We start from the raw sequence: 21,135 nt of genomic DNA, 5'->3' as shown, positions 1-21,135 counted from the left end.
TGTGTGTCTTGTGTCTGTGTGCTTGTGTGTGTGTGTGTGCTTGTGTGTGTGTGTGTGTGTGTGGTGCGCTGTAGGTCAGACACCTGCTGAAGGAGATGGGCACGGCAGAGGAGCACAGTCTGAATAAGGAGGCGCGCAAGTGGGCCACTCGCGTGGCCAGAGAACACAAAAACATCATCCACAACCAGCGGGTAAGACACACACACACCGAAACAGACACGGATAGAGAGAGAGAGAGAGAGAGAGCAAGGAATACGGAATAAGGAATAAGACCATGAAAGCCAGCCATTTGAATGTTGTCTAGACTGTTTTACAATTAAGCTGTTGTCCATTATTCCATTTGATGACACAGCTGAATTTGAATTCCACTGATAAAATTCTAGTTCATTCTACTCCCTTTTTTCACCAGGAAAGCCCAGTGATAATCACTCTCTCATTATCTTCTGTATCTGCCCATTGTCCAGTGCTCATAAGAGAGAAAATCTACCTTTCGTAGACTCTGGCCCAATTGTCCAGTGCTCATAAGGTGTGTTTTATACTTTTCCTAGACTCTGGCCGAGTGCGAAAGTGCGCCGCCATCAAACGAGCAGAGCAACAACGAGCTGGAGCTGAAGATGGAGGAGGCGAAAGAGAGCATCAGGAAAGCGGAGGTGCGTGGGACCTGCCGGTCATGCCAGCGACGCTCTGCTGGATTTGCATTTACGACAGACAGCTACCTACTACTGCCATCTTTTTGACATCTTTTTACATGTTTATCGGCCTCAGGCCAATTCTCTTTGCGTTTTCTTTTCATTTGTTTGGGTGGCCATGTGTTGGTTAGTTTTCTCCTACAGCCAATGAGGCTTCAAAAGTCATTTAGTCTTTTTTAGGCAGCTACTGCCCTCTACTGGTTATGACAGGCAATAGCCTTTTGGTTCATGCTGCTTCAGCAAGTTATACATGACTACAATAATATGTCAAACAAAGTGCACGTGAGTCATTTGACATCTCTGTCAGATGTTTTACTTGTGTGTTTACGTGTGTGTGTGTGTGTGTGTGTGTGTGTGTGTGTGCGTGTGTGTGTGTGAACATGTGTTTGTGAGTGTGAATGTATGTATACTGTAATGCTTTGTGTGTAAACATGCACTGCAAAAACTGCTTATCTAACACAATCTAACCAAGTGTTATTAATCTTATATCAAGATAAAAAAAAATAGTTGGTATTGTTTTCAGTATAAAGAGACTTGCCTAGTGCTTTCTCATGAAATCATTTGACTTAATTTAAGAAAGGTTTGACTTATTTTAAGACATCTCATCCTGAAAACAAGCAAATTTGTCTGCCAGTGCGTTAAGCAAATTTGTCCTAAAAACAAGCAAATTTGTCTGCCAGTGCGTTGAGTAAATTTGTCACGTCAAAGTCAAAATGATCTTACGGGAGAGCACTAGGTAAGTCTTTTCATACTAAAAACAATACCAAATAGATTCTTTGATCTTTATAGAAGATTATTAACACTTGGTTAGATTTCATTTTTTGCAGTGTGTATGTGTGTGTGTAATGGTGTGTGTGTGTGTGTAACAGTGTGAGTGTGTGTGTGTGTGTTTGTGTGTAAAGCTGTGTGTGTGTGAACATGTGTGTGTAACCGTGTGTGTGTGCTGTGTGTGCAGACGGTAAAGCTGAAGGCTGAGGCCCGTCTGAACATGCTGAGGGAGGTGGGCGTTGTCGTGGATACCTGGCTGAAGAGCGCCATGAACCAGGTGATGGAGGAGCTGGAGAACGAGCGATGGGCCTCCCTCAATACCCACGATGCATCACTCTCCGTGAGTCACTCAGAATTGACCACTCAGTGGACAGCACGCTAACTACCTGGATCCTGGGACTTCCCACTGTCCTTTAATTAGAAAGACAATTACATCCATGTTTCAAAATATCAGAATAACTCACTCCTTCATACTCACAGACAACAGTCTGAAGAAACCTACATAGTGAGAATTATCATGAAAGTGAATTGTTATGAACAGTTGTTTACCTTTGAGACTTAGCTTTTTTTATTTGGGTTTATAGATATAAGGTATTACTGATAACTTATTTCTGTGCAACACCAAACAAGTGAGTTTCTGTTTGTTTCTAGCCTCACTAGACATGAGTCCAGTAGGTGGCAGTATTGTGTCAAGATGATTGCTGAAGCATGCTATTTGGACAAGGAAGCTGTGAATAACTAGCCTAGAACAGTGTTTCCCACATAATTGAATTCTATAGGTTTGCAGAATTAACTCGAGAATTAACTCGAATGCAACAGTTTTTAACAAATTAGTGCAGCACGGTTATGATTCTAACCAGATTTAAGCACAATTTAGTACAACCAGGAAAATCATTGTGTGGTGATCAATGTTGATATTGTGGTGGGCCACCACAAATAAGTCAATGTATGGGAAACACTGTAGAAATGTAGACGCACCCTAGCGCCGGGCTAGTGAATAACTGGACTATATCCACATCAGAAAATTTGGTTCTGACAGGCTGCTAAACAGTTTTCCACTTACTTTAAGTATTGAGTGTAAAACTGTTTCTGTTATCTGGTAATTTCCTGAAATGTGCAGTAATTAAATTATTTACAGTGATGTATGAACTCCTTATGAGTAAGAATGTTGTCTCCTTTTACCTACATCTGTGTGTGTGTGTGTGTATGTGTGTGCGTGTGTGTGTGTGTGTAAATAGGGCACAGCTGATTCAGAGCGAGAGGACGATGAGGATGCAGAGGACACTGAGGCGTTAGACGACAGCAGCTCCAGTCCCTCCAGCACGCTGCGGAGCTACCCGCTCACCTGCAAAGTGCTGTACTCTTATAAGGTACACATAAGCTGTGTGTGTGTGTGTGTGTGTGTGTGTGTGTGTGTGTGTGTGTGTGTGTGTGTGTGTGTGTGTTAGAGCTTAGATCGGGCCCAAAAAATCAAGCCCGACCCTACCCAAGCCCGTGCACATTGTGCCCGACCCGGCCCAACACATTAGCTGTAATTATGAGCCCGAGCCCGATTTAAACCCGACATTTATTAAATACGTGGGCCATTATAACTGACGTTCTCAACTACAATTCCGAGTTTTTTGAGCTACAGAAATCCGTTTAGAATTATATTAATGAATAATGCAACAGAGGACGAAGAATGTAAACTATGTTTGTTTATTCAGAATGGAATGGATCGCAAATGAATCCGAATGAAGAAACGTAAGCAACTTAAACGTAAAATTATGTCCCTGCAGCAAAACTCAATGCATTTCTCTGTGAGGGCTTGCCTCGCTCTCAGGTGTATGCTTGGAGAAGTGACAAAAGAGGACGTTGAAGGCTGGCCATCATTATTTCTGGCATGGCAAGCCTGCTTCATGTTCATCTTAAAGTCTTTTTGCTGTCATAGGTGAACATCGTGCGCACTTAATGCACGCAACAAAGCATACTTGACAAATGCATACCTCCGACTTTTCTCCAAACTTATTTCTCCTGTTTTTATTTTTTTCTTTACATCTTCAAGCTTCACGTTGCACTTAAGCTACACAATACAGCACAGCAGGCCCGGAGTGATGCGTGCGAGTGGAGAAGCTGCGCATGACACGTGTTGCGCAAATGACATTACAAATGACATTTTGTAACTCTGAGCCTAACTTATATAACTTTGTACACACTTGTTACTTAGGCCTACTTTGTTAAATATATATTATTTCTGACTATGGCATAGCTTTAGCTCCCCACCCAAGTAGGCTAATGATTTTAAAAAAAATAAAAAATGCTTGATCAAGGACACGGCCCGGCCCGAGGATAGTGGCTGGAAATATCGGCCCGCGGCCCGCTCTACTTTTATAAGGTACACATCAGCTGTGTGTGTGTGTGTGTGTGTGTGTGTCACCTGCAAAGTGCTCTACTCTTATAAGGTACACATCAGCTGGGTGTGTGTGTGTGTGTGTGTGTGTGTGTGTGTGTGTGTGTGTGTGTGTGTGTGTGTGTGTGACTTGAGGGGAACTGGATGGCTTTAATCAGGGCTCAAACACTGTCTTGCAAACTTACGGCCTGGCTCAAAGGCCATAACCAGAACAAAGGTCATCCCCATCACATCCCCAGCTTGTGATTAGCATCAGTGATGTATAAGTATAAGTATATATACACTTTTGATCCCGTGAGGGAAATTTGGTCTCTGCATTTATCCCAATCCGTGAATTAGTGAAACACACACAGCACACAGTGTACACACAGTGAGGTGAAGCACACACTAATCCCAGCGCAGTGAGCTGCCTGCATCAACAGCGGCGCTCGGGGAGCAGTGAGGGGTTAGGTGCCTTGCTCAAGGGCACTTCAGCCGTGCCTACTGGTCGGGGTTCGAACCGGCAACCCCGCCGGTTACAGGTCCGAAGTGCTAACCAGTAGGCCACGGCTGCCCGTGGTAGCATAATGGCTAAGGAGCTGGGCTAGCATTCAGTTCCCTCAAAAATTGTCGGCTCAATTCCCGGCTTCCACCGTTGTACCCTTGAGCAAGGCACTTAACCCTGAGTTGCTCAGGGGAGAATGGCCCTTGTAATATAACTGGCATAACGTAAGTAGCCTTTGGATAAAAGTGTCTGCTGAATGGATACATGTAAATGTAATGCCTTTCTCTCTCCTCCAGGCGTCCCAGCCAGATGAGCTGACCATTGAGGAGCAGGAGGTGCTGGAGGTCATTGACGATGGGGACATGGAGGACTGGGTCAAGGTATCGTCACAAACTACGGAGTAAAACTTGTGTCACCTAGAATATGTTGTATTTGCATTTGAATTGCCGAATTTGAGCAACTGTATTGAAGTGTAGGGAAGGAGGAGATGGTGGGAAAACAGGGAGGAAGGGAAAGAGGGAGGAAGAGAAGGGGGTAGGAAGGAAGGGGAGGAAAGGAATGAGGGAGGAAGGTCTGTGTGTGAAGGGAAGTGTGTGGTAAGTGCATGTTAAGTATGTTGGACATAAACTCGACTTCAGCTTTTAGAGCAGACATTTTCTTCTCTAGCCATGATGTCTTCACACACAAGTTCGATCCTGTATCATTTAAATGTTTCCTAAAGCTCAACTGGTTGAGAAAGTTGAAAGGAAATACCACAGGGCACAATCGATACCCAAGGAGCACTCAATTTGAAATGTATCTCTCATCTGTAAACATAGGTTGCAAATAAGGAATTAATTTTGTTAAAACATAATTTAATATAAATGCAATATAAAATAGGGTCTTTCCTTCATATTGAAGGTTGTGTTATATCCACTGCTCATGTACGTGTCTGTGTAACCCCAGGCCAAAAACAGGGCAGGTCAGGTGGGGTACGTACCTGAGAAGTACCTGCAGCTGCCCTCGTCCAACAGCCTGATGAGCATGCTGCAGTCCCTGGCTGCCCTGGACACCAGGTCCCACTCCTCCAGCAACTCCACCGAGCAGGAGCCGGACGTCACCGTCACCGTCACCGCCAACGCCAACGCTGTGCCCAACGGTGACGCCAGCGGTAGGGCAGCAGCTGAGCACTCCTACAACACAACCACAGACAATCTAATTCACACACACGCACACACTCACACACACACACGCACACACACACAATCTAACTCTCTCTCTCACAGACACACACACACACACACACACACACACACACACACACACACACACACACACACACACACACAATCTAACTTTCTCTCTCACAGACACACACACACACACACACACAATCTAACTTTCTCTCTCACAGACACACACACACACACACACACACACACACACACACACATAATCTAACTCTCTCTCTCTATCTTACACACACACACACACACACACACACACACACACACACACACACACACACACACACATACACAACACCATGCCCAATGGAGATGCCAGCAGTGAGGGAGCAACTAAGCACTCGTACTAAACAACCACACACACTATCTAACTCACTCTCTTTCACACACACACACACACACCCTTACAAAAATGAAATGTTTGCGGCAGATTTGCAGCAAACTTGTGGGTGATTCGTGGGAAATAAATGAGATCATACTGCCAGAAGTAGAGGCAACAATAAGGCAACAATGTGGCAACAATCTGGCAACAATGAGAAGTTTTCCACTAGTGGCAAATGTGTTTGCCAGTAATTTGCCACCACAATTACCACCAATGATGGCAAACTTCCAGTGAACTTCTGATGACAAACCTTTTTTGCATATGACATTGCTGCAAATTTCCCAGAAACCTAATTTGCATGAGAATATATGACCTTGCTGCCAGAAACATGAAATTTCTGTAAGGGCACACACACAACACCGTGCCCAACGAAGACGCCAGCGGTAGGGGAGCAACTGAGCACTCGTACTACACGACCACACACAATCTAACTCACACACACACACACACACACACACACACAAACCTTTTCTTGCCTTTTCTGTTTTAAATAAACAGGGTACTCATTACTTGTGGCAATATTAAAAGCTAGCTTTGGCTGCTCCGCCACCTGTGTTAGGGATATAGCCGGGTGATGATAACGTAAGTGAGATATCACAGATGTGTTACCTCCAATGTAGCCGACAGTTGCAAAACAGTGTGCACATTGTGCTTTGTTTGTTAACAGTCTTCTTGCCTTCGTCATCGTACTTAACGGCTGAACCCAAAATGTTGCCACACTGCAGATTTATAAAATGACGGTGCTTCTTCAAATTTCCGTTTCTCTGTGTCGCTTTCGCTCGCCATCGTCATTGTCGTTGCAACAGAGAAGTGCAATGCAAATGGTTTTAGCTTCCCCTCTTCTCAAGCAGGAGCAGATATTTGCACTGTGCTGATAGACTCTGGGGAAATTCCGAGAAATTCGGATAGGTTCTGTCGTTACTCTGCACCTCTGAATGTACAAGGCGTGTGTTTCAGAACCAGGTCTTGAAAATGAAAAGTGAATGACCCGCGGGGCCTGCGGTATGCTTTTCACCTAGGTGTGCTGTACCGTTCAGGGCATATCGTACGATATGATAACATACTGTATACCATTGCATCCCTAAAAGACACAGAGACATACACTCTGTCAGACACACATACATAGATTCTCTCTCTCTCTTTCTCTCTCTCTCTCTCTCACTCACACGCTCACTCACTCACTCACTCACACACACACACACAGAGACACTCAAAAGAGTTTTAGATGAGTCAAAATGATCACCAGTCATCAAAAAGAATAAAATATGTTGACAACATCATTTTATTGACCAATACTGCCATCTAGTGATAATGTATATACACACAGTTGGCACCCATAGGCAATGACATGTTTTTTTTTTTTAAGTTTTCATGACCTAAATGAAATGAATGTTTTTTGCATATAAGAGCAGCCAACAAAGTTCACCCCTCATGAGGAACTTTGTCTCTCTTTCTCACTGTCTTGAACTTTCTTCTTCTCACTCTCTCTCTTGTTCTCTGTTTTGACCTTTGTCTCTCTTTCCATGTCTACTAGCGGTGACCTTTGCCAAGGCGCTCTACGACTACGAGGCTCAGACGCAAGACGAGCTGTCCTTCCCCGAGGGCGCCATCATCCGCATCCTCAGCAGGAACGAGGACGATGGCTTCTGGGAGGGCGAGTTCAACGGCCGCGTCGGAGCCTTCCCCGCTGTGCTGGTGGAGGACCTGACCGCTGTGGAGAACGGAGAAGTGTCTCCCTGGGGTGCAGACTTACAGGTCTGTATCTGCACAAACACACACACACACACACACACACACATATATATGCACACACACATGCGCACACACACGTGGATGCGTCACTGAGAACGGAGACGTGTCTCCCTGGGGTGCAGACTTACAGGTCTGTGTCTGCACAAACACACACACACACACACATGAGCACACACACACATATGCACGCGCACACACATACACATGCACACACACATATACACACATGCACACGCACGCACACACACACATGCACACACACACACTCAACTGAGAATAGAGATGTGCCTCCCTGGGGCGCAACTTATTATACACCCAGACAAAAAACACAGATTTATATACACACAAACACACGCACACACAAACTCTCATCCTCACTCACACAAACAAACACAAACTAAACACACTGATTCACATCCAGGCGTACAAACTCTAACCCTCACTCTCTCTCTCACACACACACACACACACACACACAAACACACAGTGATCTTTTTCCCCAAGCTTACTTTCATCACGTAAGCAAGAAGACACTGCTTTGTTCCAGATGTCATTTGTGTATTTTGAGAAGCCTGCTCGTAATTAATGTATGTTATCTCAGAGCACATCACCTGTGAGAGTCGCTGAGCAAGGATTAAAGTTCTCCGTCGTAGGACGGATTTCCGTCAATTTGATTTTAGAAATGTCATATTTGAGATGGATGCAGATCCGATGAGAAAAAAAATAGGAGGGGGGGGGGCTTATCACCTTTTGCTTTTCCTTTTTTAAGGCAACTACACATATTAGGTAAATGTTTAAAGACCTAATAGTGTTCTTGAGAACTTTCTGTGTCTCAATCAGTGACCGCTCAAGAAGATAGCCTACGTCAGCCATGAGTTTCGCTTTCTTTATGTTGTAGCTACACACTTCTCGGGCGTTTGCTTAAAAAAAAGAACACGTATGGAGGACTATAACGGTCTAAAAGTTGGATTATAGTGACACAATCGAGACAACTGATGAGGTTGGCCAATCCGTTTAACTTTTTTGGATATGATATTGTGAGCTCTATGTGCGAATTCGGAGAAGAAGCGGCTGTGTTCTTTTCGTGCATCAATGTAGACAATTTCTTACTATCGCGAACTCTTGTCAGGGGAGGTCATTCATTTTGGGTGTCACCTATGACTAGAACAGATAGCCTGCTATGCCACCCGATGTAGGCTACTATTATTGTTACAGTTTTTAATCAATGCAACTAACATTAGGCTATGTATAAAGCAACGCAATATAAACCGTAGCCTATGCAATTTATTATCCCGTCTGTAATGACATACAACAATGTTTTTCACAATTTGCGACGGAAGGTTTTGACTGAGCGTGTTAACATAAAATAATAATAATATTGTCATCATCGCGAACTGTCGAGTAAGGGGGTCAGTCGTGTTTGTGACGCACAGACGGCCTTGTAGCCTATTTTGCTTAGGCCTCACTTTTAACGACAGTAGGTTGTGAGTGTATGTTGAAAAAAAATAACCATACAATTAAAATAGTCAACTTAAAACTTTGCTATAAAATATTATTAATTTATAGCACAAAACCATAACCAGTAGGCCTACCAGAACCTCGCATATTAGCGTCATGATTTGTGTGCGTCTATTTGGCAAGACCACTAGCTGTCCTGGATGCGTTGTTGCTAAAGGAAGGCAGGTGTCAAAAGTTAAAAAATAAATGGAGATGGGCAGCTGTTGGAAACGGGGGAGAACTAACAAGCCATGGTGTGTAAAGAAATTAAAGTGCCAGGGGTTTGATTTTGCGCGGTTCGCTGCAAGAAATTTGTTTATGGATGCAATAGGAAAACGTTTTAGCGTTTTAGCGCCACCAATCAGAAGACCGTACATAAGGTTAACGTTCGTGCACTTCATCTTCCCTACCTGGTGCAACTAGCCACCACGACAGAGTTAGGCTACGTTTATCTATGGCTGACCGTTTTTACGTTTAGAAAGTAGGCTACGCATGTTCTTTCATAGCGCAACACGACCGGTCCCTCACCATATCGCAACCTCTTGTCAACCTTATACAATCTGTTGCTGAAGACAAAAGCGCCGTCTCCAGATTGTCCTTATCAAATGCGCAGACCTCCTGCATGAGCACATACAGTATTGCTGCTCATTGGAAAACTGAGTTGTCTGTAAAACTCAAAATTACCATGTTTTCATTAAATGCGGATGAGGCAACAATGGAAATATGAACAATATCTAGAATGTTCTGATTCGTTACTTTGATGAGGAAATGGGAAGTCTTGCAAACTTGATTTTATAGATTTTACTTGGTGTTGAATTGCAAAAAAAATCTCCCCTTTAAACACCTTTGGCCTGAAGTAATTAAATAAGAGTGTGTTAAAGCCTTTCTACAATATTGCTGCAGTAGAAAAGAACAGCAATGGCTAATCGGCAATGGTCAGGGATGGTACTAAAATATATTTTTGTTCATCAGGAAAACTCAATCTCAATCAAGAACACTCTCAATTCGCCTTATTCACATGGCCATTGGCGGCTAAAACGAGGCTACAGGGTACACAAACCATAGGATTGTTATGTTCTATGCATTCACCTGTAGGTGGCATTAATTATATAGTAAGAGTACCCTGTAGCCTCGTTTTGGTTTAAACAATGGCCGCCGTGTGAATTAGGCGAATACTCCCTTTACTTTGCTGTTTGCATCTTTTTGTACATTAAAAACCAATAGGTCGCGACCGCAAAAGGGGTGCTATCTCTATAGGTAGATATGAACAACGTATGATTTATGGCCTGAAAAAAGTTCAGTCAAACGATTTTTTTTCACTTTAATCCCTGCGCTGAGCTGGTAAGGTGCGTGCAGAGGCACGTGTGCTTGGAACATGTGCTGACGCATTCCTCCTCTTGTTCTCTTGTTTTTTTAACTGGAACAAACTCTCTAACGACCGGAACATCGCAATGTGGTGTGTTCTTGAGCAAACAAAAGTGTGTGTGTGTTTTAAATGTATTCACAGAACATGTGTGTTTCAGTGTTACAATCTTTCAGTGTTACATTGTTGCCCTTATATAACCTTTCAAATGAACCTAATGTGATCACAAAACATGGACACTTGAAAGAAACATTCAGGAAGTTGCATGTAACGCATAACTAGTAATGTGTTAAAATGCCCCCCCCCATTGCAACATTAATAGATGGAAAGTAGATAATAAAGCAAATTGAATTCTTGAAGTGTGTGCTATATTGTCAAACTACATGCATGGCTGGGCTCTAACTACAATCTATTAATTCAGGTGTCCCCGTCCTTCCAGAGCCCGCAGACCACGTCTCCTCCGACTGCCCAGAGCAGCCCCATCTCCCTCAGCCCGCTCTCCAGCCCCCATGGGCCTCCAGCTCCAGCATCAGCACCGGCACCGGTACCCTCCCCGGCCCCTCCTCCGGCTCCGCCCTCCCCCTACACAGGCCCACCCACCACTCCTGGGACCCCCACCACCCCCATGACCCCTGTGACCCCCGTGACCCCTGTGACGCTGGCCACCCCCCCGTGCCCGCCACCGCCCAGCTCCAGCTCGGTGAACGGCTACCACCGACCGCCGCCACCCCCAATGAAGACCTCCGGTCACGGTGAGAGACTTGGCGCTCTCCTCCCGCAGTGCCCCATGTGAGGGGTACTCTAGGTAGAGACGCTAACCACAGCTGACCACAGACTTGCCCAGGACAGGGACAGTTAGGAGTAGTTGTGATCAAACACCCTGTCCACACCTGGTAGGTAAAATCTGATCTTGGCCATTTCACGCTTTTAGTGCCAGGTGAGAACGCAATCAATCTGCATGCAAGATCCGATCATCATGACCACCTACGAATGTATGTACGAACGCATTTTAATGGGATTGGTCTTGTAATGTAAGCAAGAAAATGGTATTATTGGAAAGAGCACTGCTAGTAGCAGCAGCAGTAGCAGCAGCAGCAGCAGCAGCAGCAGTAGCAGTAGCAGCAGCGGTAGCGGTAGCTGTAGCTGTAGCTGTAGCTGTAGCTGTAGCAGTAGATGTAGCTGTAGCTGTAGCTGTAGCTGTAGCGGTAGCTGTAGCAGTAGATGTAGCTGTAGCTGTAGCTGTAGCGGTAGCTGTAGCAGTAGATGTAGCTGTAGCTGTAGCTGTAGCGGTAGCTGTAGCAGTAGATGTAGCTGTAGCTGTAGCTGTAGCTGTAGCTGTAGCAGTAGCATCAGCGGTAGCTGTAGCAGTAGCTGTAGCTGTGCTAGATAGACTTGGCAGGCTGAATGTGAACAGGGCCTTCGTTTCCCTCACCTCCCTCTCACTCAGTTCAGTTACTCTGACACCTTGAAGAAACATCTCATTTCCTCTCTCCCTTCCTCTCTATGTCTCTCTCCCTCAAGGCCACTCCCACGGCTCCACCCCACCACCCAGATACCCATCAGAGGGCGTGGCCGGGACCTTCAGACCAGTAAGACAGGCCGCCGCGCCGCCTTTGTGCAGACTCACCTGTGCCGTGATGTCACCTGTGTGTGCTGGGTGGTGTGATCTTAACTATTCTGTACTTTTTTCTCTCCCGCTCTCTCTCTCTCTCCCGCTCTCTCTCTCTCTCCCGCTCTCTCTCTCTCTCCCGCTCTCTCTCTCTCTCTCTCTCTCGCTCTCTCTCTCTCTCTCTCTGAGCAGGTGCGAGCAGCCCCACCGCCCCCTCCCCCCAAGCAGCAGGCTCAGGGTCAGGTGCAGAAGAGAGAGGAGGTGGAGGTCACGCTGGTGTGAGGATTCTGGGCACCCCCACCCTGCCTTTAGCGCTACCATCACAGTCACCATCGTCACCCCTTAACCCCGGCATTGATCCTGACCTCTGACCCCTGACATCGGTCCTTCCTGTCACCTGGCGTTGGCCCCTCTCACCCCTGGAAGTGACATTCTGGGTCTATGCAGGCAGGCACTGCTGCTAGAGTCTAGCTTCCTAGGCGTTAGGAGGGGAATGGAGTCAACACCAGGGCCTGTGTGTGTGTGTGTGTGTGTGTGTGTGTGTGTGTGTTCGTGTGTGTGTGTGTGCATCTGTGTGACCTCGATCAGGGCTCAGATGACTGGAAGGTGATGATGACCTCTGCCTTCACCTTTTTGACCCTTCAACTATGACCCTTCCATTTCTACTCTCTCCTAAACCTCTGATCCAGTTTCCCTACATTCCTGATGTTCCTGTGATTTCTGTCCTCTGTTGTTGTTTGACCATCAGTGGGGGACTATGACAAGTAGCCGTTGAAGACGCACACATGAGGAGGGTACTCGGGTGAAGGGGGGGGGGGGGGGGGGTCTGCGGGGTAAGCACAGAATGGACTAGATCTACAGGCTGCTGACCGGAACTGGGCTGGGACTAGTAACACCTGATCTAAGAGGAAGAGACAATCTAGAGAGCACCTTTATGGCTGATTTGTTGCAGGAACACTTTCCATACATTCCAGTAGCTGGTAGCTGCCCACCACCAGTGACTGGTCCGGTCTCCACCAGCGACTGGTCAGTTCTCCACCAGCGACTGGTCAGTTCTCCACAGCTGACTGGCCTGGTCTCCACAGCTGACTGGCCTGGTCTCCACAGCTGACTGGCCTGGTCTCCACCAGTGACTGGTCCGGTCTCCACCAGCGACTGGTCAGTTCTCCACAGCTGACTGGTCAGTTCTCCACAGCTGACTGGCCTGGTCTCCACAAGCTGAAGAGCCGGAACAAGGGTGAGGATCAAGAAAGGCTTGAGGCTGGACCCTCAACGACACCTCAGAAAGAGAAGGGAAATGTGGCAATTAGAAAGTTCATGATTTCATGGATTTATACATAAATTCATACCTACATACATATACATATACATATATATATATATGTATGTATGTATATACTGTATGTGTGTGTGTGTGTGTGTGTCTGCGTGTGTTCTAGAAAATGCTTCAGTGTGTACATGTCTATATTTGAACTAACATTTAAGCTAAACACAAGACTCACATGTTTATCAGCTTTTTTTGTTTTATTAATTGTATTTAATACTGTTGGTTTATATTAGGATGAGATGTTTAGGAATTTCTGAAATAGATGCATCATTTGGAAAAGTTTTAGTCTGTTCTCTTAAGCACTTTTAATCTTCAATTCGTTACAGTATTAGTGGCTTTGGTTCTTTTCAGTTATGGAGATGTTGTAAGTCTAGTATCTTTCATTTTCATTGTGTTTGTATAATTTATTTTCTCAGACTTAGTAAATGTTTAAGATGAATTGAGAGCAAGAGAGACAGCTGATAATGCCTTAATAGTTTGTGTTTATGGGTTTGCTTGTGGATTGAATGGAAAAGCCTTAAAGCCTCAGTGTTTCAGAGTGCACAACATTATTTTAGACGGAAACATATTTGGATTCTTGAATATGGGGAGGGGGGGCTGTTTTCCTGGTAGATACGACCTCGATCTATGTGATGTCTGAATGTTTTGTAAAGTTCTCTCTGTAGCCTAGTCCCCCTTCTGCAGTATTGATGGTTTTTTGTTAACGCTTAATGGCCTTCTTACACCAAACAACTTTGGCAAGATTTGGGAAAGATTCATGAAAGATTGGAGTCTTTTGAGTAAAGCTTGAATGGGAGGCATTAGTTAAAAGACTACAATGTTTCAAGAATCTTTCCCAAATCTTGTCAAAGTTGTTTGGTGTAAGGTGGCCATTAGTGAGATTGTGGCGAGCCTTACAGAGAGTTTTATTCTTCATTCTCAGTATTGCGTTCCACGCTGCTAGGAGTGTCCGTACCCATGATGGTGTCTCTACAACTATGTCAGAAAAAAAAGAAAAGTCATGTATGTCTAAGTTGTGTTTGAAATGTGTATCTACCTTGTACAAATCAAAATAAATTTTATGAAAGAAATAGAAGCAATTTTTAATGAGTTTTAATGAATGTTACTCAATAAGTGACTTGGACAGCATTAAAATATGACTATACCACTGCAGCTCAGTCAGACATGGGGGACATATCCGCAAACCTACTTCTGGGGGATACCCCCAATTTACTGACTAACCGAGATGGTTTCTCTCAGAATAAGGGGTAAACCTCCGATGCCAGACTCCACTCAACTATAGAGCCTTCTGGAGGTGGCGTGGGCCTAATTCAATGAAAAACGACAAAGGTACCTGCTTGATAACTCCAGTGAAATGCTCTCGAAGGCTGCTCTGTTGGTAATGTTTTTTTGCCCACAAAGGTTGCTTCATTGGTATTCTGTTTTTTGATGGTGAATATGCTTGGTTGTTGATTGACCGCTGTGGGAAACCCCCTACCTATAGCACAAGGAGTTAAACACCTCTCCTGTGCAGATCTGAAAAAGAAAAAAACTTAATAATACTTCAATCTCCTTCCAAAACAAAGCCATATTCTTCTATTAAGTTTACCAGATACTCTTAAGTCTTGAGTGAACATACCCAGGTTTGTCACAAAACCACATACCGGTACTTTAGCAGTTGCTCTGAGTGAACGTACCCAGGTTTGTCACAAAACCACATACTTTAAATGCGCCCTAGGTCTTCTGTTGAAGCCCACCTGGGGCGATGTTTTCTTTGGCTTTGTTTCGGTGTTGGCTGCACATTGTCACGTACATGGAGCATACCGAAACTTGTGCACACAGAGCAAGTAGACAGTAAGCTCCTGATCATCCTGATAGACCCGTCTTCTGGCACAAGTCAAGGTCTCAAGGGCGCACAACATCAAGGAAAGGATTCAAGACGTCCAGTTGTGTCACTCTGCTGTCGTTGAAGAAATGCCGCTCAAAGTCGTTCCCATACTACACACTAATGGCCAGTTTCCTATGCATGGAGTAAACCTAGACTAAATGCTTTTTCCAATGGAGGTAAAACAAACTCCCAGGGACTCCGTAACCTTCAATAACCATAGGTTTATTTACACAATACATAAGATAAATCAATATATAAAAAAAGTCACAAAGTGCATACAAAATAATTCAACAGACATGACAAAACACCAAAAATACAACTCCATTGTACATGAAGAGCCAGATGTACCAAAAAACACAAGTGTCCTCAAAACACTCATCACCAAGAAGTGTGAGCAATTCCACTCTGCCCAAAGTGCCTTTGGTATCTCTCACGACGTGTCACTGAGTCCACACAACCTCTCGCTGACGTCCCACAGCTTCTTGGCCACGGCGTCGTCCGTGGCATTGGAGCACGGTTCCTGTACGGTGCAGCAGGCAAAGTAGCGTCCGCTCAGGGGCTCGATGCCCTCCTGAAGGGCACAGTGCAGAGTGGTTTGGGCGCCGGCCTTGGGGTCCAGGAAGAAGAGCCGGGATATGGGGTCAACGAACACCATCTGCCACAGGCTGACGTGGCGTGACAGCTCCGTCTTCACAACGCCTGATTGTGCACAAACACAGGAAATGAGAATAAAGAGAGGTGAATTTCCTCATAGATGTGGTATTCTTTCAAACTCACACACTTTGATGCGCGTTCCCTGCGAACTTCGTGAGGGCTTAGGGCTGTCACACTGCGAAATTGTGAACACCCTTTCTGTAAGTCTGCATCTATGCACATTTTACCTACAATTCATAGCATGGTGACATGAAACAAGGGGTTACCCAAAGGGAGGCTGGAAGCTTGAAAAAAACATCAGTAAACTGCCATAAAACATGTTTGAAATGTGTTGTCAATTTAATGATCGGTCACAGATGCTGTCCCATTCCTGTTATTAGCGTTTTGAACCCTTACACCCTCGCAAACGTCTTTGAGGGTTCAGGGCTTAGACCTTAGGAATGAGTGACATTCAGTCCATGTGTGCTTGCCAGAGAAGATGGTGTTCTCAGCATCTTCCGGTACCCCTTCCCCTGTCTGTGAGGTGGAGCAAGTGGGTTTGTCTCTAAGCGCTGAGGACTTTTAATACAGCATTGTAAGCTGGGGACCAGTGATGTCTCCTATTTAATGAGGGTCGTTCTACTTTTACATAGATGGCCTCATTAACCCCTCTTTCAAACCATCCATTGTCTCTGTCCAGGATATAGAAAACTGTTGGGTGTAGACTGATGATGGTGTTTGGATGAACACCGAAACGTTTAGTACCTTTTAATCCTTTTAGTCCAGTGTTAAAATTAAACTTTTTAAGGGAACTACCATCACCTGGATGTATTTTTACATATGTAATACTTTTGACGATCGATCGATAAATCGATAGAACACATGTGAGATCTGTGTGTGTGTGGGAGAGTATTGGCTTACCAGGGTGAACACTATAACAGGTGACATTGGTGCCCTTCAGTCTCTTGGCCAGCTCGTGGGTGAACAGAGCGTTACACAGTTTACTGTTGCAGTAGGCCAGGAAGAACTGCCAGCTGTAACGGCCGGTGCCCAGGTCCTTGTTGGCCACAAGGGAATCCAAGTCGATCTTGCCCCAGCGGTGGGCCATGGAGGACAAGGTGATCACACGGCTCGAAGGGGCCTCTTTCAGGCGGTCCAGCAGGAGATATGTGAGCAGAAAGTGACCCAGATGGTTGACCCCGAACTGGATCCCGAAACCATCCTCAGTGCGCCCATCGCCCACGAGACCTACGGAAACCCAAACATGATCAAATCGAATAATAACAATGGCGAGCACTTACAACTAAGCGTTTCATTCAGTCTACGGAATTACCGCATTGCTGTGATTTTTTGGTCAACATACATTTGTTTGGTGAGGCATGTAAATACCTAGATTATAGAGTTCAAAAGAATGTAATAAAAATGTTGAAGTGTAGGTGCATCGTGAGGTGTCTGCAACACGTAGTATTGACTAAAAGAGCATTTTAATACAGGGGACAGTTAATGTTTTGATATGTGGGGCATGTTTTACAGGTATATATGGGTGGGTAGTCACATGACTGGTTTAATTTGTTCTGATTGGATGGTTGTTACATATGGTGATGTTATTGGAATATGTGAATAAAACTGATTTGAGTCAACTTTGTAACATCTGACCTATACAATCTAACCATCTGATATTTTAGTCCATGTGAATGAATACCAAATTTGAAGAGTGTGCCTCAATGCATTCTTGAGATATGGCCTTCACAAGAATGACACATGAGGGCAGTGAGTTTGACCTTTGACCTCCAAAATCAAATCAGTTCTTACACTTCTGTACTAAACTGACTCATTGACTCCTGAGCTACTATACATGTAAGGTACTAGGGAAGAGATGTATACCAGCATTGTTGATAAGCAAATCCAATCTGGACTCCGTCTTCAGGAAGGTCTCTGCAAAGGTGCGGACAGCCTTGAGGTTGGCCAGGTCTAGCTGCATGTAGACCACATCAGTGCTTCCAGTCTCCTGATGATGAAATGTTATGTAGCGGTAAGTGTCTATAGTTCATTCACTTACAGTTGCACTTATTAGACAAACAGCGTTTCCAAAACATACTGACAACATCATGACAAAGACACGACAAACGTACCAGCTCGATATCCTTAATAGCCTCCTCAGCTTTTTGCTTGTTTCTGCAGGACAAGATGACCCTGGCTCCTCTTCTAGCCAATTCACAGGCAGTGGCTTTGCCAATTCCAGTGTTTCCCCCTAAAAAGACAATGCATTATAACCATCATTTCAAATAGATTTACAAATGTCAAGGTGTAGCAGAGAAACGGAGTAGAAGGTAACAGCCGCTTATAAAGGAGCAACTTCGCCATTTCAGCCCGCGCCCGCTATATGGGCCTATCTCCAGAATTCCAGGCACACGCAGTGCTTGAAATGTGACTTGAACATAAGACAGACTAAACAAATAGTGAATGACATAACGTTACAGTTCAGCCTATGTAGTCCACAAGGTTTAGTCTTACATTTGACATCATGATCAATGTTGGCATTATGATAGCCTGATGCCAAAAAATGTAGGCCTATTTACAATGAGGATAAAATGTATTCAAATGATCACATAGGCTTACCTGTTATGATGACCGTTTTTCCAACCATGTCAGATGAACTCCTACATTCTGAGCTTTTGAAGATGGTTTCCACCAAAAGCATGTAAACTCCGACAAGTACAACGATTGAGCCAATCAAAAGCAGCATCATGAAAGTCTGGTAGGCTACACCGACGGTTCTGTTCAGGTGAAGTAGCAAGACCGGCGACCGCACAGCGTTTATGTAGAGGCCTGAGTGCAGTCCTGTTCGACCGGTTTCACACTTTCGAACATTGAGCTATAGCAGGCAAACCGGTCTAGGTTTACCCGATTTTGAAATCTGCCAACCAAAAAAAAGGAGAAAGAGTGAGCGAGAGAGAGTGAGAGACATCGCGCCTTTAATTTCTTGACTCTAAAAATGTAATGTTCTCGCTTATAAAAGTGTCGGTCCAAGGCCTACTTAAAAGTGCCTTTCATAAACCCTCATGCCATTCCGACAAAACTGACATTGATAAAGGCCTACACTTCTAAAGTGAAATGCTTACACAGCACGCTTTAAGTTGGGGAAAAAAGGGAAATACCTAAGATGACCTCACCGCCAGCCACCGCGGCCTACACGATTTGGTATTTCAAGAATTATAACTACAGCGGAGCGAACGTAATAGTAGACCAGGTTGTGCGTAGTCTAATTGGAATGAAGGGTTGGTCAGGCTGTCGTCACTTTTCTCTTGTTAGTTGGCCTACACTAGCAGTTAGTTAAGTTCGCCTGCTTGCGCAATTATTTGGCACTCAGATCTAGGCCTAAGCTATTTCTGCGATTTCTTGAGTGCTTAGGCTACTTTCAGTAAGCTCTTGAACTAGGAGCGTGAGATAGCCTACCTAATCACCTGCCATCTTGATCTTGTCTCTTGGCTGAAGTGGCTTGGAAGGACCTCTCCACACAGAGGCGTGACAGATATTGATTTGAGTTGCCACCCGGGATAGGACGGGCGGGGCCAACCCATTGAGTTATATGAAATGCTATTTTACACTAGTAGCCCATCACCCACCAAAATATTAACAGAATCTTAGTGCTACTAACATGCTCTTTTTGAATTTAATTGGCTAACATCATGAAATCCAGTATTATGAGGACTTTACCTCTCAGGTTTATAAGATAATATCCAACAATTTGATTTTCAACTTTTTTAGGAATATACATGACTACAGCTAGTGTTTTTTTTTGTTTTGTTTTGTTTTGTTTTTTAAAACATGGTTAAACTTATAATTGTTAAGTGGATGGACCTGTTTGGATTTCTAACTGTCCTGACTCATGTGGATGACAGTAGCAGAAACTATGCCCTATGGCTACATTAAGCAGATAGAAAGCAACCTAAGCCAGTGTTTTGCAAACTTTTTTGTGCCACGACACACTTTTGACACTTAAAATGTCCCAGGCACACTAACATCCTGTGTGAAGAAAAAATAAACATACCATAGCCTAAAATTTTAAATAATACACAGATATGGCCTTATTATGGCTTCTATGCAAGACCTGCTCAATAAAACAAGCGCCCTCTGTTTCATTTGTAGGTGACTATATCTAATTTAATTGTTGTTATGAACTGGATATGTGATGATTCTATACTGGATATGGGGCCCCCGTTGTACAATGCCTGCATACCACAAATAGTGCAATCATACAATCAATGAGAGCATGTGATTATACATTCTTTGATGCAACAGTTGCTTTTCTGGACCAGTGAGTGACATTTGGGTAATTTTCTGCGGCACACCTGATGATCTCTCACGGCACACTTGTGTGCCCCGGCACAGTGGTTGAAAAACACTGACCTATCAACCTAGATAGGAAGTGGCACAAATGTGTCAAACTCATAAATGCAATAGGATATCAGAAATAGGCCTAGGTTGGATATTTAGAATAAGAGAAATAAATCAAAATGCCCTATGGGATCATTTGAGACATGATATTGCCACAATAAAGGCATCTGAGGAGTACGTTTGGTTAACTGTGGATTTATTTACATGGTACACAAGTCAACTCATTAAGTATATTTAGTGTCATTGTATAATAAAGATGCACAAACAAACAAACAAACCAAAACATTGATGCATCTCCACCTATGTTGTGCAAAACATAAAATAAGATATGAAATATAATGAGATATGAAATATAATGTGTGTGTGAGACAGCGAGAGAGAGAGAGAGAGAGAGAGAGAGAGAGAGAGAGAGAGAGAGTGAAAGAGAGAGAAAGAGTGTCTGTGTTTGTATTTAATTAATTATTCCCAAATTAAAAAGGGCATGAATAATTTTGGACATGCTATTTTCCATAAAAATTTTAAAAAGATTTATTTATTTAATTTTTTTTTTTAAATATTTGTGTTTCTACCGCATTGTCTTACACACTTTAGACATGGTGCTGGTGTCATCTCTGTCAGAGCAAACATATTGGTCAAGAGAAAATCAACATGGGTCAACATTAAATCGCTATTTGCCAGGGGTATGAATAATTTTGGGTTTAACTGTATGTATATTACCAAGCACTTTGAGCTGCATTCTGTCTATAAAAGG

The 21,135-nt window shown here is 44.1% G+C and overlaps 2 protein-coding genes and 1 long non-coding RNA gene across 4 annotated transcripts in view; 1 reads left to right on the top strand and 2 right to left on the bottom strand.

The window, feature by feature from the left end:
- Positions 1–14,543, top strand: part of LOC143112825 (F-BAR and double SH3 domains protein 2) — a 32,356-nt gene extending 17,813 nt beyond the window's left edge. The window contains exons 11-20 of one of the 2 annotated variants that reach the window (XM_076275165.1): positions 75–191; positions 549–650; positions 1,645–1,797; positions 2,696–2,827; positions 4,627–4,710; positions 5,276–5,480; positions 7,473–7,693; positions 10,972–11,302; positions 12,072–12,139; positions 12,352–14,543. In XM_076275165.1, the coding sequence (XP_076131280.1) occupies positions 75–191; positions 549–650; positions 1,645–1,797; positions 2,696–2,827; positions 4,627–4,710; positions 5,276–5,480; positions 7,473–7,693; positions 10,972–11,302; positions 12,072–12,139; positions 12,352–12,441 (1,503 nt within the window). In that variant the 3' untranslated portion in view covers positions 12,442–14,543. Of the gene's footprint in view, positions 1–74; positions 192–548; positions 651–1,644; positions 1,798–2,695; positions 2,828–4,626; positions 4,711–5,275; positions 5,481–7,472; positions 7,821–10,971; positions 11,303–12,071; positions 12,140–12,351 lie in introns of those variants that run through there. The other variant, XM_076275166.1, reaches the window with a different exon arrangement.
- On the bottom strand, positions 7,203–7,538 carry LOC143112827 (uncharacterized). The gene is made up of 2 exons (XR_012984798.1): positions 7,446–7,538; positions 7,203–7,377 (listed from the first exon to the last, which is right to left on the bottom strand). It is a non-coding gene; the product is annotated as an uncharacterized LOC143112827 (long non-coding RNA).
- Positions 14,544–15,554: 1,011 nt separating the features above from the next.
- LOC143112826 (dehydrogenase/reductase SDR family member 13-like) lies at positions 15,555–18,854 on the bottom strand. The gene is made up of 5 exons (XM_076275167.1): positions 18,606–18,854; positions 18,119–18,237; positions 17,871–17,994; positions 16,908–17,234; positions 15,555–16,052 (listed from the first exon to the last, which is right to left on the bottom strand). Exons 1-5 carry the CDS (start codon positions 18,733–18,735, stop codon positions 15,784–15,786), a joined length of 969 nt encoding a protein of 322 aa, XP_076131282.1. The 5' UTR covers positions 18,736–18,854; the 3' UTR covers positions 15,555–15,783.
- Between the last annotated feature and the right edge of the window lie 2,281 nt (positions 18,855–21,135).

This window comes from Alosa pseudoharengus, unplaced genomic scaffold (assembly GCF_046254945.1).
Source record: "Alosa pseudoharengus isolate Yale_2024_CS ecotype anadromous, Long Island Sound unplaced genomic scaffold, YU_APseudo_1.1 YU_APseudo_1.1_scf_8, whole genome shotgun sequence".
Taxonomy (NCBI): domain Eukaryota; kingdom Metazoa; phylum Chordata; class Actinopteri; order Clupeiformes; family Clupeidae; genus Alosa; species Alosa pseudoharengus.
Note: the sequence above shows the minus strand (reverse complement) of the source record. Positions and strands in the feature narration are given on the sequence as shown.